Source organism: Propithecus coquereli, unplaced genomic scaffold (assembly GCF_000956105.1).
Source record: "Propithecus coquereli isolate 6110/MARCELLA unplaced genomic scaffold, Pcoq_1.0 Scaffold125, whole genome shotgun sequence".
NCBI lineage: Eukaryota > Metazoa > Chordata > Mammalia > Primates > Indriidae > Propithecus > Propithecus coquereli.
In genome coordinates this window covers 5,596,715-5,615,973 of record NW_012136636.1, presented here as the reverse complement: position 1 = coordinate 5,615,973, position 19,259 = coordinate 5,596,715, and the positions used below count along the sequence as shown (strand labels likewise).

General features: G+C 36.8%; 1 protein-coding gene across 1 annotated transcript in view; it reads right to left on the bottom strand.

The window, feature by feature from the left end:
* The window catches only part of MYO16 (myosin XVI), a 542,291-nt gene that overhangs the window by 290,780 nt on the left and 232,252 nt on the right, over positions 1-19,259 (bottom strand). The window contains exons 14-15 of the mRNA XM_012637927.1: positions 16,994-17,111; positions 4,341-4,488 (exon numbers count right to left, since the gene is read on the bottom strand). Coding sequence (XP_012493381.1) covers positions 4,341-4,488; positions 16,994-17,111 — 266 coding nt within the window. The remainder of the gene's footprint in view (positions 1-4,340; positions 4,489-16,993; positions 17,112-19,259) is intronic.

Sequence of the window (19,259 nt, the reverse complement as noted above, 5' to 3'; positions counted from 1 at the left end):
GGCTTTGGTTTTGCTTCTGTCTGACTTTGTGACGAGCTCGCCACCTTGTGGAGTTCTAGATACATGCAGTCGTACTGCCACAGCTCTTAATGTTGCCAACCTGGAGACTTGTTATTTTAACGATCTGTGGAGGAAGGGACTTATGCAAAGTGTTAGAAATATTATTTTCATTTAGTTAAGCTGTAGTGTTGATGTCTATGGCTGAAACATTTATATTCTACAGTTAGACTTTTTCTAGATATCGTTCCCATGTTGTAAAGAGGAAAGTATTTTTATATCCATTTTAATGCTGAAATAACCCTCCATAGATTTTTATATGAAACTTTGAAAACTTTTAGTTCGAAAAACAGAGTCAAAGTTTAAAAACAACTTTTGCAGCTTTAACTATAAAGGCATTAGCTACACCAATGTTTTCTTTTCTTTGGAGATCCCATCACAGAAGAAGATATGATAAATATTGAGTATGCCTTAATCTCAAGTTACCATTACCGTTACGTGTGTATTTCATTTTGTTTCATGTAGGTAATGAATTGTTATGAACAAAGAAGAGACAGATGAACTTGAAGGAAGCAGGCTTGTGATTTCTTTTGTAGTGTTTGCTTTAAGAGTCAACATATCAATACTTCATCAAAATTTCTCTATAAGCTCCACTGTGGAATAAGTGAATCAGCAAAGAGATGGTGTATTCAGATGGTAACGTATAGGCTGGTTTGTTCTATTTAATGGAAAGATCAACATCTTTTTAAAGAAAATCAAGTAAGTAGATGTGATGATAACAGCACTCAATGATAGTATACATATATAATATATGTGCATACATTGTGTGTATGTATGTGCATATATATATATATATATATGGCATTCTTAATATACTAGTATTCTAGCATGGTATTAAGCACTTTATAAATAGCCTATGAGCACCAATTTTAAGGAGAAGACCCAGAAGGATAGTCAGTTTGTGAAAGGTTAGAAAGCAAGAAAATTCAGATCTATATTTCTGATTGTAAACAAGCCAAACGATTTCCAAAATTATGAGACTCAATATTCACAATTACTAAACAAAAGATTAGTTCCCAACCCACATTCAAATACAAACTCATATAAACTCCTCAAACTTGACCAACATTGTAAAGTGAGAAGATCCACCAATATTATAAATGTGAGAAGACCCATATAACATGAATCACAAAAATACTGTGATATATATAATATAACTTGCAAAACAGTTTGTTTTATTATTAAAGAATATATTTTTCTATGGAATTTTCATTGTACAAATAATCCAGTTGATATCTTTATGAATCTGGAGTGGTGGTGTATGTTTTCATTGGAAAATGTTGTTTTGAACCCATTTGATATTTAGAATACATTTTAATAAAATAACTGCTTTGTTCAAGAGAATTGAATTATTCATGATTTTCCTGAGTTTTTTCCTGTTGGAGCTCCTCATAAAGTCACCCCTGACTGTTTGACTTTCTAAATAGCCTAAGTGATTCCAAACTCTCTTTTCGTAAAGAGAAATGAATGTCAGAACTGAGGTTTAATAAAGAAATCCTTGTTTTCTCCCACACACTCACATACTTCAAAAGACTCATGCAAACCACAGATCAAAAAGTTAAATTGTTTCTTTGAATGGTAGATTAGATGATTGTCTTTTATTCTTCAGTGGCTCTATGTCTGCAATACCAAGCACACACCCTCATGCACACACACAAAGACACACACAGACACAGATTCACGCTCGAAACCAAGTATGTGCTATAGGCTTTGAGTTTTTGCTTGTTAGAAAGACTGGGAGCGTAGAAGACCAAAGAACTTTTCTTCTTCACAGACTAGCCTCAAAATGCAGCCCATAGTATCCAATCTGATGTTTTTTCCCTGGAAGGACATGTTAAATTAGAGATGTTCAAAGTAGAAAAATCAAAAGTTAATCTCGGGTAACAGGTTTTGCCAATACTGCTGTTGCATAATTTATTCACTTCAGTACAAGCTTCTTCTTGTCTCTGGCTTTGAATTCCTCCTTTATAACATGAAGGAATTTGATAAAAAATATTTCTAATATTCTGGAAGTTTGGAATTTCTATGTTTCTATCACTTTTGCCTTGGCTACCACACTTCAATATTAAGGTTTTCTCTTTCTTCTAAATTTCTTTTCTATTTTGGAAATGGTAAACATCAAAGTAGTTTTTCTTTTTAAATAAAATACCATTCTGATTTTTTAATGTCTTGACTACTTTTCTCTTACTCAACATGATCAACTGTACCTACACCACTGGGTGCAGCATTTTCACTGAAATTTAATGACAGTGATTAGTAATGCAATGGTAAATTGGGCTATGACCAATTCATTGTCTTCCCCGGCCCCACCTATTATGTGCACACCTCCAGCAACAGTGGGACAGATGATCGGTCGCTTCTACCACGGGTTCTCAGAGGTCAGCCTGACATTGACCCCATCCCCTGGGAAACACCTCGCGGCTCCAGCTCCAGCCTGCCACCTCCACTCCATTTCCAACAGGGGTCTCCGTCTTGACCCATCAGAAGCAGCACAATGGCTTCTCTGGCTACGCAGCTCCTCCTCAGGTACCCAACTTCTCTTCTAGCCCTGACACACTGCAAATGGCACCATGCGTTGTGCAGGCCACAGCCATAGAATTGTTCTTGCCTGTCTCTTTTCCTCACATCCCACGTTCAATCCATCCGCAAAGCCTGACTTCCCGTCCTCAACACACACCCTGGGTCTCACCCTCCTCCCGCCTGCACTGCCGCTGCCCCCTCGGTGCCAAACTGCCTCTAATTCCCACACCAGGTGCTAGTCCCTGCTCCGGCTGTGCCCACCACAGTGGCATCTCCACAGAGGCTGAGTCACCTTCAGAGTGAAACCAGTTCCCTTCCGCCCCGGCAACCTCCATCACCTCCCGTCAGCTCAGAATGGAATCCAGATTTCTGTCTATGCTGCCCTTTCTGTGTCGTGTCTACTCTTCTCCCTCTTGCCCATGGGTCTCTAGTCACAACTACAGGCCTTCAAGATATTCCTCAAACACCAAATTTTTTTCCCTGTGCATTTTTGCCCACCTTGGACACTATCTCCCCACCCCCACCACAAGATCTTTGCATGGCCTTCTCAGGTGTCTGCACACCAGGTGCCACTAGAAAGGAGCCCTCCCAATTAACCCACATAAAACAGGACACCCACCTCCATCTCCATCCCCAACTTTATTTTACATCGTATCACTTTGACTATTACCAACACAATGGCTAATGTCTCCTCCACCAGAATAGGGTGAATTAAGATGAAGAAAGAACACAGCAACACAGAGAGGAAGTGGAGATTGTTTTCCACAGGCTTAAAGCAGCCCATGCAAATGTCAACAGGGCTGACCCATGGGGAAAGACCCAGGCACCTGTCTTTTCAACCACCACTGTGGCCTCCGCCACCGTCTCGGCTATCTGTGTGTGCATGTGAGTGTGCTTTCTCCTATAGCAAACTCACACCATTCTCAAAGATCCATAACAAACACCTGGGAAACCACAGATCTGGTGTTAGCATCACCTGAGGTAAATCCACATCTCTTCCAGGGTCTCTTTCCCCCACCCCTGGCCACCGAACTCACTGGTGAGTGTGGGTCCGGATCTAGTTCTCTCCTGCTACATTGTCTCACCAGCTTCTCTTCTGGATTAGGTTTCCTGCCCTTTTCATTTGTAATTCTCATCCTAATCCAAATCTGGACCAGTCCTTCTGCGGGGACACACTGGACGAGGCAGCTGGCAGAAGTGCATATGTTGAAGAAACACTCTTCAGCTCACTTCTATGTGGCCTCTCATTCCACCATCATCCTGGGACCACCACATCTTCATTTTATCACAAACACTTTCTGCCCCCAGCGAAGAAAAGAAGCCTCTCCGTTTACATATGTTGTTCATCTTAACGCGTTATGTAATCTCACCTGATGCTTAGGAATGATACTTTCTCAAACAATATTTCCCATTGTTTCAAAAGAGGACCGAAGACTAGGAATGCATAACCCAATGTTGGGTCCAAAATACTCGAAAGGAATAGGGGGAGTTTGCATATACACTCATATTTTTTATTTCGATTTAAAAACTAGTAAAATAGAAGTATAGGTTCACACGCACATACACACATGCAATTTCACCTAAACATTCAATAAACAGTTATAACCTTGTTATATGGATGGCTCTAATAGTATCAAATGATTATCTTTTAATCACCATTAATCACATTTCTACTCTGAGAAGTAAGAAGCCAATGTAAGACTGCAAATTGCCACCGCAGTTTGAAAGCAGAAGCTTTAGATAGAAAATGCTTAGTCACTCACCGGTGTGCATATGAATTATTAAGGTGAAGTCCGTATTTTTCTTCAGCAGATAACCCATCCATTAACAAGTAGAAAACAAGAAAATTGCTCTGGCCAAGAGGTTGTGAAACAAGTCTGGATTTCTCTAGCATGTATGTATAAATTCTGGCTGGTTAAGAAAAGAAAAGGGATTCTGTTAAATGGCATTATTAGATTTCATTTCCATAAATTTACACATATTAATTAATTATAAGATATAATAATGCAGCTTCTTTTCCAGCAGAGACATTTCTAAAAAAATTAATAGACTTTATTTTCTAGAGCAGCTTTAGATTTCCAGAAAAACTAAACAGAAAGTACGAAGAGTTCCAGTATAGCCCCTTATCCACTACCTCTAATCCATTGTTTTCTGTATTATTAATATATTTTATTAACATGGTACATTTGTTAAAATTGACAAATTCTTATTAACTAACTAAAGTCCATAGTTCACATTAGTCTTCGCTCTTTGTGTTGTACAGTTCTGTGGGTTTAGAGAAAAGTATATCATCAGGGATCCACTGTTATAGTATCCTATAGAATAGTTTCACTGCCCTAAACATCTAAAAATCCCCTGTGCTCCACTTACCCATTCATCCCTCTGGCTTAACCCCTGGCAACCACTGATCTTTTTATTGTCTCTATAGTTTTGTCTTTTGCAGAATGCCACATAGTTGAACTCGTACATGTGTGTAGCCATTTTAGACTGGCTTCTTTCATTTAGTGATATGCATTTAAGGTTCATTCATGTTTCTTTGTGTCTTATTAGGTCATTTTTTATCAGTGAATAATATTCCACTGTATCAATGTACCACAGTTTGTTTATCCATTCACTTATTAAAGGACATGTTGTCAGCTTCCAGTTTTTGCTACTATGAATAAAGCTGCTATAAACATTTATGTCACATTTTGTGTGGATGTAAGTTTTCAACTCATTTGGGTAAATTCAAAAGAGCATGATTCCTGGTTCCTATGGTAAGACTTTGTAGAAACTGCCACACTGTCTTCCATAGTGGCTGTACCATTTTACATTTCAAGGGCAATGAGTAATGGCTCCTGTTGCTCCACATCCTCCCCAGGATTTGGTGTAGTCAGTGTTTTGGATTTTAGCTATTCTAATAAGTGTATAGTGGTATCTAACTGATTTAATTTTAAATATTCTAATGACATATGATGCTGAATATCTCATATGCTTAATTGTTATCTCTGTATCTTCTCTGATGAGATGTCTATTCGATATTTTGTCCATTTTTTAAACTGCATCTTTTTTTTTATTGTTGAGTTTTAAGAGTGCTTTGTATATTTTGGATAGTAATTCCTTAACAGATATACGTTTTGCAAATATTTTCTCCCTATCAGTGCTTTTCATTTCATTCTCTTAGCAATGTCTTTCACAGAGCAAAAATTTTAAATTTTAATAAGGTTTCACTTATCAATTATTTATGTCACAGATTGTGCCTTTGGTATTGTATCTAAAGAGTCAATAGCAAACCCAAGATTACCTAGAATTTTTCCTATGTCATCTACTAAAATTTTTATGCTTTTCTTTTTACCTTTAGGTTTATAATAAATTTTGAGTTAATTTTTGTGAAATGTCCATGTCTAGATTCATTTATTTTTGCATGGAGATTTCCTGTTGTTCCAGTATAATTTTTTGAAAGATTATCCCCCATTCAATTGTCTTTGTTCCTTTAATCAAGATAAGGTGAATATATTTGTGTGCACCTATTTATTCATGTTCTTTCTGTTTAATTGATCCATTTGACTGTTATGTCACCAATACCACACTATCTTAATTGTTGTAGCTTTATAGTAAGTCTTGAAGTTGGGTCCAGTCGTTCCTCAACTTTGTTCTTCAATGTTGTTCTGGATTTGCCTCTATGTGTAAGCTTTAGAATCAGTTTTTTGTTATCCACAAAGTAACTCTTTTGGATTTTGATTAGGATTTTGTTGAATCTATAGATCAATTGGAAATGAACTGATGTATCTTCACAATATTGAATCTTCCTATCCATCTCCATTTATTTAAATTTTCTTTGATTTATTTCATCGGAGATTTTAGTTTTCCTCAAATGGATTTTATAAATATTTTGTTAGATATATACTTAAGTATCTCACTTTTTTGGAATTAATATAAATGATGTTATGTTTTTAATTCAAATTTCAATTATTCATTGCAAGTATATAGGAAAGTGAATGAAGTGAATGATTTGTGTATATTAACCTTATATTATGCAATCTTCCTATAATCGCGTATTAGTTCAAGAAGCATTTTTGTTAGTTCTTTCAGATTTTCTTCATGACAATCACATTATCTGCAAAGACTGTTTGATTTGTTTCTTCCTAATCTGTTTACTTTTCTCTCCATTTTCTTGTCTTATTGCATTAGCAAGTATTTCCAGCATGAGGCTGAAAATAAATAGTGAGAGGGGGCATCCTTTCCTTGTCCCATATCCAATATCAAACTTTAATGAACAAATAAAATCTAAAATAAGACTTGCTATTGCCTATAACAAAGATATAGAATTTTCTCCATTAATGTCTCACATTTTGAAAGCTCCATCCACCCTACTATTTAATATATCAATATATATTGTTTATAAACAGCTCTGCTATAGTCACTGACAAGCATTACTAGCAACCAGATCAGAATTGTATATGGCTGCACCCTTAAGGCCCAGGGATATAGACAATGATCTTTCCTCACTGCTGAAAACACTGTAAAAAACCCATTGAACCAAAGGAAAATGTAACTTGAATTTATGCAAATAGAATTTCATGAATGGAATATAATTTAGGAAATTTCAAGGCCTATATTAAAATTATAAAAATGAGCTAAATTATGCATTATATCATAGTGACAGATAATGAAACAGATACTTCAACAGTAAAGTTTATAAACCAATTAGGACGTGAGGTAGGTGACATGTCTATAAAGTAATTCGTGCCCAATGTCAATAGTGTTTATTCATCTTCCTATTTACTTGTGACTTCACATGTGTAGTAATAGGACTAATATCTAATGTTTATTATTTTGATCCTTGACTTGCAAAATTTCACAAAAGAAAACAAAATAGAACCCATATAAATATACGGTGTTGAAATTTGTTTCATGGTAGCTGAACAATACCAACAATACCAGAAGAAAGTAATATTGGAATCACAACCTCAATTTTGCTTTACAGATTAGGATTGGCAATACAGAAGCTAGTGTTAATCAAAATTATGGCTGTATGTTTGGCATTATAAAATTTCTATTGTTTCTGGAGCATCTTTTTACTTGAATATAGGTTTATTCTTATTATGAATGATAATTAAACAATTGTATATTTGATTTGCAAATGCAAATGTGGATTACTATAGTTTTCCTCTTTGAAGTAAGAATCCATCATCAATATTATGGGGGGGTGTCAAAGAATGGCAGTTGTTAGGAAGGCAAATGAATTTAATTATTTCCTTCATTTGAACTATAAAAAAATCGTATAATGAATCTGCTAAGAATTATTCTAGAGTCCAGCCCCTAAAAGCAAAAATGTGAGATCACCCAATTTTAGTATTATGCAGCAAATCTACTGTAACAACCAGAACTACTATTTACAGTGCTTTGCCTCTGGCTCATTTAGTAAATGTCAATTTAACTAATCAGAGTTATTATCAGAGTTTTAAAAAATCAGAATTACTATCTCTTTGTAAGTAATATACCTTATAACTGTTTAGGAAAGTTGTCATGGGTACATAAAGAAAGTTTCTTTCAAAATATCCCTTTAATTAGTGACATTAAAACTTAAAGGTGATGTTAAAATTAGAATGGGGTAGTGTTGGGTTCTGCAGTAGTAAGAAGCGTCAGTGGGTGTGCATGTGTGTGCGCGATGTGTGTGCACACGTCTCTGCATTAATCAGGTGGTAATTTTAAGTTGAGGTTTTAATTTTTATTTCCTTTTGCTTTTTTCTTATTAAATAAATTCTTTGTTGAAAACATTTTCTGTTTAATATTAATAATAATAATCCTGAAGTAATTTATTGCTCAAGATATTTTTTTTAAATCTGCACACATTTGAAATAAACTGCCATGGTTGCTCCCTTCCATTATTTTTTCCTGGTCTTCAAGCATAAAACATCAGGGGGGAATGGAGGACTAAATGCTCATCATGCCCCTGCTTTTGGAGAAAGGGTTAGCTGACACCCACTTGTCCCAGCCAACAGACCAGCTTAGCTTACAGCAGTATTCAAAGCTAATCAAATGCCACATCATCTAGTCACTTCAATACCTTTCATTTAAATTCAAAAACAGTGTAATTATTAATCAACCTGGTTATCTCATCTCCAGCAGTGAATAAAATTGCTGTGGATTAGCAGGATTCTGATCAGTAGGATTTCAAAAAAAAAAAAAAAATGTCTTGAATGAGCTTTTGGATGGAAGCAAACAAAAGACAGCCAAAAATTCAAATTGTCATGAGGCTGTTAATGTTCTTCCAGATAGAGAAAATGCAGATCTTTTTGTTGTTTCTGAAATGAAATTGTAATAATGGAAGGGAAATGATGGGTTCTAAGTTAAAGAGGTTTCAGGCCTCATTCATGCAAGTGTCCATGCACAGAAAGAAAACATTCCACTAACTGATTGATTTACTGACTTCTCAAGACTTGTATGTTTTAAAAGCTCTTTTATGTCCGAATATTCTTTTTTTATGTCTGAAATATTCTTGACTAGAAATATACTTCTAAACCTCTATAAGTATCTATATATGAATATATCTTTCTCTAAAAATTTTGACACTGAAAAAATATATATTTGCACATTATATACAACATAATTTGCAATAAAATATTTTATAGAGAAATACCAATTTTTGTCCATTGTGAAAGGAAGTGGGGGAAATAAACTGCCCTCTCTTTCCAAGAAAGAAAAATTGCTACCCCTGTCCTTCCAGACACTTCTAATATCCACTGTCATCCTGATCCACCCATCTAGTTACAGATACATGACCAGTCAGGACCTGTTCCCAGAAAGCCCCATAACACCTTCAATTAGCAATCACCAAAAGCATACTATTGATTAATTAATATAGCCAAATATGTTATCTTTCACACCTATGCATTTCTTTTCACCTCATTCTCCATGACCATTAATACTAGGAGTCATGACATGTGAGTGAAAGTGCCTCACCTAGGAGTCAAAGGGATGGGTTGTTATACCTGCACCTGACTCTGCCAATCTCCACATACCCTTCCTTTCATCTTCCCCATCCCTGATATGGGGAAGAAAAGACAGAAATGAATCAGGCTTCCTCTGGACTCCAAGAGAAAGGTACTATCAATTAAAGCACCTACTGCATACCAGATACCGTGCTGGGGGCCTTTCCAACATTGCCTCATTTAAATTCTGCTGCAGGTCTACACACACTTGAACCCAAGTGGCTTATCTCCAAAGCTCAAGCTGTCTGCCATAAAATATGCTGCTCTTCATGCAAGCTAAGATGCATTAAAGCACTCTGAAACTTTTAAAAGAGTGTACAATCAAGTAGGTAATACCGAGGATAATGATGATAATAATGAAGATGATTATTTATCTCTTATTATATCTCTGATTTGCTTATTTAAAATCAAGATTTGAAAAAAAAAACACAAGGCAAAGGCCCCGATATACTTTCCATCTCATTTGTGCTAACTCTAAAGTTTGAGCTTCATAAGTAGATAGCATAGGCTTTACATATTTATTGGAAGATTTTTCCTATTGTTAGTAAATTTCAATTTCAAACTGAAATAGACTTATATGTCTTTAGAGCACAGAAAAGAACAAGAGACAAATACTCTTCCCATGCCACACAGGGATTCTGGGTCCCTCTCCCTTTGCAGTTCCCCCAGCATATTTCTGGGAAAGGGAGAATCTAAGATTTGAAATAAAAGTGAAAGAAAAAGAAGAAAAGACGAGTGATTTAAAGAGCAATATTACCACCTTCAGTACTCATGGGGACCCTAAGAGTTTGTGGTGATGATTATGCCCCTACACAGAAGAGGAAAAGGAGACATAGAAGTCACTGAGCTGCCCAAGGCCATGGAGCTGTATAGGAAAAGAGCTAGGCAGCTGTGGCTCTAGTGACTGTGTACCTGCCCAAGGAGCTAAGGAACTTAGAACCCTACAAACACCTGTCTTTCAACCTAGCTGAATACATGGCTGATGTCGATGAATTTGGCACCTTTCACGTTCTGGATGCAGTTAAAAGCATGATTGTATGGACTCTCAATTTCTACCAGTTTTTAACAAGTAAGCAATGTAGGAAAGTATAAGAAAAAAAAAAGAAAATATCAGTGAAAGAGACCATCCCCTAACCCAAGGTAGCTATACAGGATGGTAAAACACTATGTTTCCTGGAATGTGGTGACCTTCTAAAAGTCCTTCAATCAGTTTTTGGTAAATAGAATTCTCTTCAATAATAAATATCCCAGAAGAGGAGATCACTTCGTTGTTTGAAAAATTACCTAGTCAGTAGCTGAGACTTACCTTCAATAAACAGAATGTTTCAGTTTTGAATACCTAGTGGCCTAGTGGGATTTGGTACATGCCTAGCCCTGCGGTCTGCTCACAAGCTCTCTTAGCCAAGTGGAGAGGTTTATGAAGATGCGCTGATGCCAACGTTCACAATTCCTTTCTCACTGCTGTCTTTATCCCTTTCAGAGTCGGCTCTGTTAAACCATTTATACCTTTTATCATAAGAATGATAGTCAACTTCAAAAATGGTTTATTTCCAGTTTAGTGAAACACAGCTGAAAGAAACACAGGAGAGCGTGGGGTCTGGGCCCTAATTTGGTAGTGGGGAAAAGAGGTAAGTGGCATTCACTGGGTGTTACAACCTGAAGGCCAAGTTGAGATTTGATCAGGACGTCCCTTTTCTACTGTGCTGAACTTCCTTACATGAAGATCGCTTTTTAACTTGTAGTTCCCGAGAAGGAGGTGACTTGTGAACAAATTAAAATAACAAAGAGCCAACTGAGAACATCATTGTCACATATATTTCAAGATTTACAAACAATAAAGTGATTAGCTGATGACAAGAATGAAGAAATATAGTATATTTTTCTATTTTATTGGTGTATGTTTTGTAACAGCTTTGTGTATTATATAACAATCTGTAGATAGTCTAAAGTGAATGACCTTTTATTTTTTTATTCTTTTTAATTAAACCTATTCATTTTATTCTTTAAAAAATATTTCATGTATCAGACTTAGAATAGGCAATCTTGTTGCCTTACTTGTGTTACATGTTTGCACGTTTGTGTAAGACCCTATCCAGTAGGTGTCAGTAAAGTAATCTTTTCTTTTTTTTTTTAAATTCAGGATATTATGGAGGTACAAACATTTTGGTTACAAGTAATGCATTTGACTCACCCAAGCCAGGGCTACAAGCGTGTCCTTCCTCCATACAGTGTGCCCTGTCTCCATTAGCTGTGAGTTTACCCTTTTACTTTTATTCCCTTAAAAGACAAGGAATGAACTTGATCATAAGAGAAAGAACTGGGAACTAGGTATCTATTACACTCTCTGCCGTTAATTTCATAAGTGGACTTGTGTGTCACATTATGTAAACCTCTTTGCATTCCTGGATGAAAAACACAAATCACTAGGAATTCAGACAAAGATATTAGCAAATTACCTCAAGTCTCAAATGAAATGTACTATACAACTAACACTAAGTCATTATTGGCAAAATTTTCCTTTTATTTATACATTAACTTCCTGTAAACTTATCTGGGGGCGATAGCAAGATGTTTTACAAGACACTCAGTCCTGAAGGGTGCTGGTATATACACCAGGGAGCCTATAATAATTATTTTGTAAAGCAAATAATCAGATGGGGAAAAAACCTGGGCTGGAAGCCAAATTAGAATGTTATTTATTAATTAAATTTTCTCCAAAATAAGAAACAATCCTTATCTATCACTGATGTTTCATAAAAGTGAGTATGGTATTTTAAATAATATAATTTTTGGTTGTATCCCTGATGAAATAATTGATATTAAATTATAAAAGTATAACTAATAGTAACAATAAGGGAAACATACAGCATTTATCAATTTTAAAATTATTATGATAATACCGCCTGTCCAATAATATGGTGACAACTATTTCATAAATGTTGATAATTTAAAAAAATACAGTCTACCATAAAGTATAAAATCAACCTGTAATATACATTTATTTGACCTGGTTTAAGATATAATAGCTTTCCTCCAATTTGATTAACCATTTTAGTGAACATTTAAAATTCAGAAGGCTTTTACAAGAGACTGATTTGAATGACTCAGCTCTCTTTAAAAATTGTGTAAAGTAGTTTAAATTAATGCATCTTTTATTTTTCTTTCATAAAAAGAGTCTTGGCAACAGATGAAATCATTAAAAAGTATCACTTTTACTAATAGCTTTTAAAGTTTTCAAGGCCTATTTTTTTTGAATAGTGATAATATTTATTCTTAAACTGAAAATAATTTTGAAAAGTAAAAGCTGACACAGTGGGTCTCGCCTGACTCTCCGGTGCAGGTTGAATTGTGTCCTGCAAACATATATATTGGGGGACAGTCCTCATCCCCAAGGCCCGTGAATGTGAGCTTATTTGGAAAGAGCGTTAATAACAAGCTACAGTTGTCCCCCATTATCTGCAGGGGACACACTCTGAGACCCCTAGTGGATGTCTGAATCTGAGGATAGTACCAAACCCTATAGATGCTATTTTTCTCCTATACATATATACCTATGATAAAGTTCAATTCATAACTTGGCACCATAGGAGATTAACAACAATAACTCATGATAAAATAGAACATTTATAGCAATATGCTGTTCACAATTTCACCTGCTAGGAGAGATACTTTCTTCCCGTAGGTCTTAGCAATCTCAGCATGCAATTTTTTTTCTTATTAAGTCGCAAACTTTCACCTTTTCACTTAAAGGAAGCACTTTATAGCTTCTCTTTGGCACATCCAAATTGCCAACATCACTACTCTTACGTTTTGAGGCCATTTTTAAGTAAAATAAGGGTGACTTGAGCACAAACATTGCAATACTGCAACAGTATTAACAATTAATAATATTGTTAACTGAGAGGGCTGCTAAGTGACTAACAGGCAGGCAGTGTAGACAGTGTGGCTGTGTTGGACAAAGGCAGGATTCAAGTCCTGGGCTGAACCGAGCAGGAGGACACAGATTTCATCATGCTACTCAGAAGAGCACATGATTGAAAACTTATGAATTGTTTATTTCTGGAGTTTCCCATTGAATATTTTTCCACTACAATTGACCAAGGGTAACTGAAAAGCTAAGCCTTAGAAAAAGGGAAACTATTGTGCTCAAGTGAGGATGGCGTCATACTGGAGTAGGGTGGTCCTAATCCAATACGACTGTTACCTCAGTCGTTACCTCAGTGTCTGTTAAGAAGAGGATGACAGGCACGAGGAGAAGGCCACATGTCAAGAGCAGCAAAGATTGGATCAATGCAACTACAAGCTACAGAACACAAAGGGCTGGCAGCAACCATCAGAAGGCAGGGATAGGCAAGCAAGGATCTTCCACCCCTTCCCCAAAGAAGTCCAGAGCACATGGCTCTACAGACATCTTAATTCCAGACTTCTAGCCTCCAGAACAAGAAACAGCAAATTTCTGTTGTTTTAAACCACGGAGTCTGTGTTGGTTTGTTATAGCAGCTCTTGAATGCTAACATACTCTAACATTTAACAAGACACCTCATATTTGCACTTAGAGAATGTGGAGCTCTAGGTAGCATCTTTAAAATAGCCTACTCCAAATTTCCTGGTTTTGGCAGGACTATTTTTGGCATTCGGGTGTGTGCTCCTTCGTCTTGCTTGTGCATATCCAGTTTTGGGGTGAGAAACACGCGGCCGACAGGAGGCCGCACACTGGGGTTCTGTGATCAGGTGAGGAGGTTCCCACTCTGACACAGCTGCCAGCTCTTTGGAGTATGCGTTACCTATCTCTGCACTCACGACGCTTTCCCCGCGGCAGGGAATGTTTGAAGAAACTTGTCATGTTCCCCTTGAGTCTTTTCTTTTTCAGTGTAAACATTTTTATTTTTGTCAACACTTAACTTCAAAAACATGGCACTTGAACTTTCCCTCTCCTGATAAACATTCTCCGAGCATCTTCCTTTGCTCTTCTGAAATACAGGAAACCAGGAACTGAGCTCCCAGTCTGACCCCTGCAGGGCACTGTGGCTCCAGCACGTGTGTTCCAGGCATCACACTTCTAGTCATGCGTCTCAAATAGCACTGTTTTGTTGTTGTTGTTTTAAACTTTTAAGCAGTTTTTTTAAAAAAAAAAAAACCATAAAGAACAATCATCAAATCATTTGGCCAAATTTTTGAAAGAACACAGCAGGAAGCTATCAAACACACGTAGGCGATAGCAAGTGGGTTAAGGACGTTAATTAGGAGAACAGAACGGGTAGCAAAGCCATATGGAACGTGGAGCAACGTGGAGAACACCTTTCATGGACGCCCGGATTGCTGTTTTTATAAGAGAAGAATAAATTATACCAAGTGCTGAAATGACATTGAATTTATGCTTTTAGCTCCTTCACGATTCAGAGGGCTCTTCGGGACCTTGCACTCCTTCGGGCCCGTCGTCATGAATATGCATGAACATGCATGGCGGTCGCGCAGTGCGCTGCCTGAACCAGCGGCTCAGAGCGAGCTGTGGGTCGGTGCAGAAGGTGCGTGGGACCGCGTGCTAATGGGGATTGCTCATTAACAGAAGGCTCGGTAAGAGTGTGCCACAGAGTTTTCTAGTTCTTTTTAATATGTGTATATAATTATTTTCCGAGTTAATATTTCTAAAGAAGAGGACACGTTAAACTCTATCAAAACAAAACAAAACAAAAAAAAAAACGAAAGAAAAAAAGGAAGGAAGGAAGGAAGGCAGGAAGGGAGGAAGGAGAGGAAGAAAGAAACCAAACCAGGAATGGATAAAACCTTCAGAAGCCAGTGACTGTGTATCTGCCGCCCCAGATAACGGAGACATTGAACTGAGAAAAATGCCGTGCTAGCGAAATTCCAAGAGAGCTTTCCCCTAGGTGCTAACTGCGCATGAACGACAGTGGCCTGCTGTCCTCGGCACTCTCAGACTTCAGTGTCCGCGTGAATCACCTGGGACACTTCTTAAAATGCAGAGTCTCTATCAGCCTGTCTGGGTGGTGTTATCCTGAGATAACAAACTCCCAAGTTACAACTTAGTCCTTGTCCCCGGGCCACACATTTGAGTGGCAAAATGCTGGGACCTGCAGCTTTTAACGTTTTAGCTTCCCACCCCTGGGGAACTTCCACCCACTTAGGGACGATTCATGCCTACAACTCACCAGTCACTGAGAGCTCAGAGGGAAAACCGTGCTCATCATTAAAGGGATAATTCTGGGCCTTGCACTGGGACGAGCATCTCACTGGGGTGTTACCAAACTAAGACCTGAAAACCAGAGTTTGTGACTCAAGAGTCTCCTATGAGGTCTTTCTAAAGGGGGCCGGGAGTGGGAGCTTCAGAATTCTAAGCCATGGATTTAAAAACAAAAACCTTTCCTATTGTATAAAGTAACCCTCCAACATCTAAAACTATCTTCTTATATTCCTTTCATACATATTATGTATCAAATCCCATTCAGTAGAAATTTTATTTTGACATACACTTGCTGCAAAGCACAACTTTTTTGTTTCTAGATTATGATCAAAACTAACTTTTATTTCTGGCAGGGAAGATAGGGTAACTTTAAAAAGCCAAATAAAATTGAGTTCTTTCAAAAATCATTTATAGTTAGCAAATATTTGGGTGCTGACAGCTGTTGCAAAAGATATTTTAAACAGTTGATTCCTCCAGGTAGATTAGATATTCCACCTACAATTGTATTTACATTATTAATTTGCATGGATGATCTGTGTTGATTGGAAAGAGGTAAAATCCTAGGTGAATTGTAAATTAGTTGAATTTTAAATAAGGAGTTTCATAAAATATACATTAAATATTTAAATCAAAGAAGAAACAGATTTTGTTTGGGTTTAGTTTGATGACTATTCTGATGTTTGGATTTGTGTTAATTCAATCATCTTAAAATATGGATTCCGTTTTACTTAAAATGTATTTCAATATGTGTTATGTGAAGAAGTTTTATACTAAGGTTATAATTTATTTGACTGAGTTCATTTCTATGCTCAGCTGGGATGATTCATTTCAGTATTTTTGGTTTAGGTTTGGCTGCGCATTATACAGTTCACACAATAATCATCTTGAGAAGGTGCACTTTGCATTTGAGAATATTTTTCAATTCATAATAATTAAAAATTTAGAACTTATAACCTGATATCTCAGGTACACACACCCGTCTGTGCCCCTGAGGGTTGATCCTTGTTTTAACATAGTGAAAACTTTCCAGAATTATCCCAAGAAGTTTCTAAATACAGCCATGAGGAAGAATAGATTTTGTCTTCCCTGCATTGGCTTCTGTCTGGCTTCTCTCCACCGTGTGCCTATCTAAAACGTGCAGGAAAGTGAAGATTCGCTTCATTTGGTCCCATGCCTTCAGCCACTGCTGTTCTGCCCTCCGCTGGCACCACAGGAACTCTCCATTTGCTAATTGCACACTTACCTCCAGTTAAATGTTTTTTCCTCTCACAGAACTGTAGCTCAAAATACTTTATGAAGCAACTGGACGAATCATTAAGTGTTGTCTTGGCATGTCCGAAGGCTTCTAAGATGCACATGACCTGTCGTAGAAAGAGAAAATCGTATTGAACTACTCATTTTTTAAAAAACAAAATTGAGGAGTAATAACAAAGATGTAGGGAATATTTCTTGACCTAAAAGGTTCTATCCTCTTCATGTAATAGCATACTGAATATTTAAGTTTACTCTTTCCTCAAAGGCAAACTACTAGCATCCTACGCACCAAATGCTGGCCACCGTTAATAAAATAATAACACACAGATGACTTTGCTATATACATTCTCACTGCAAAGGGAGGAAAGCCATTGTCCTCATACCCCACCCCTGCCCCTCAGGCTTAAAAAATGTTATTTGAGATTTCAAACTTGAATAGAACAGTCAAAAAGCTTTTGCTGCTTTGGACGGAAGGAATTAGAATTAACATAAGCAATAGTCAGGATTTCTTTTAAAATAACAAATTCACTTAAATATTGGTATGTAACATTCTTTTGAATCTTTATTTGCTTTCCACATATGAGGGCTGTCCAGAAAGTATCCAGTCATTGTTAATATATTTTTCATTTTACATGGCTGGATACTTTCCGGACAGCCCTCTTATATTCTTCAACCAGGAGCCCCGACTTAATCCTCCCTCTACTGTATTATTGTCCCATAAAAACCATTTTCTCTCAATAAACAGGAATAAAACTCTAGTTGAAGCTGCTGTGCCTGCTGGTTTTTGGTGCCATGGACTTTGTTGCAGACATGGCAAGTTTGTGGCTTTGAAATGCCAGAATAAAGCTCTTCAGATCGACCCCGGGATCTGAAGTTCTTCCTTTACTTGTGTCCTTAAACATTGATGATAGAGTAAGAGCCATTTATGCCACATCGATTGATTGTGCCTTGTGACAATGATGGTGACCAAATAATTCTCCAAAAAGTATGAACATCTGTCTTCCTTTGACAAATGTCTATTCAGATACTTTGCCCATTTTTTTTATCAGATTATTTCATTTTTTCCTATTGAGTTGTTGGAATTCCGTATATATTCTAGTAATTAATCCCTTGTCAGATGGGTAGTTTGCAAATATTTTCTCACATTCTGTGGGTTTTCTCTTCCCTTTATGGATTGTTTCCTTTGCTGTGTAGAAGCTTTTCAGCTTGATGTGATCCCATTTAATTTTGCTTTGGTTGCCTGTGCTTTGGGGATATTACTCAAAAAGTCCTTGCCCAGACCAATGTCCTGAAACATTTTCCCAGTGTTTTCTTGTAGGAGTTTCATAGTTTCAGGTCTTAGATTTAAGTCTTTAATCTACTTTGATTTGATTTTTGTACTTGGTGAGAGATAAGAATCTAATTTCATTCTTCTGCATATGGGTATCTAGTTTTCCCAGAACACATACATCAATAGTGATCAGATATATGCAAATCAAAACTATTATGCAATGAGATATCATCTCACTCCAGTTATAACGGCTTTTATCAAAAAGACTGGCAATAACAAATGCTAGTGAGGATGTGGAGAAAGGGGAACCCTCATACACTGTTGGTGGGAATGTAAATTAGTGCAACCTCTATGGAAAACAGTATGGAGGTTCCTCAAAAAACTAAAACTAGAACTAACATCTGACCCAGCAATCCCGTAGCAGGGTATATATCCAAAGGATGGGAATTCAGTATATCAAAAAGATATGTGCACTCCCTTCTTGACTGTTGTCTATTCACAATAGCCAACATATGGAATCAACCTAAGTGTCCATCAACAGAAGAATGAATAAAGAAATTGTGGTAAACACAATAGATTATTATATAGCCACAAATAATGGAATCCTGTCATTTGGAGCAACATGGATGGAACTGGAGAATATTATGGTACGTGAAATAAGAAGCCAAGTACAGAAAGACAAATCATGCATGTTCTCACTCATATATGGGAGCTAAATATTAAAAACAGTTGATTTCATGGAGACAGAGAGTAGAATGACGGTCATTACAGGATGGGAAATGTAGTGGGAAGGGGGGGATAAAGTGGGGATGGTTAATGGGTGCAAAAATACAGTTAGATAGATAGAGTGAATGATATTCGATAGCACAACAAAGTGACTATAATCAACAATAAGTTAGGGTATACCTTAAAATAACTAAAAGGCTAGAATTGGAATATTCCTAACACAAAGAACTGTAAAATGCTTGAGTTGATGGATACTCCA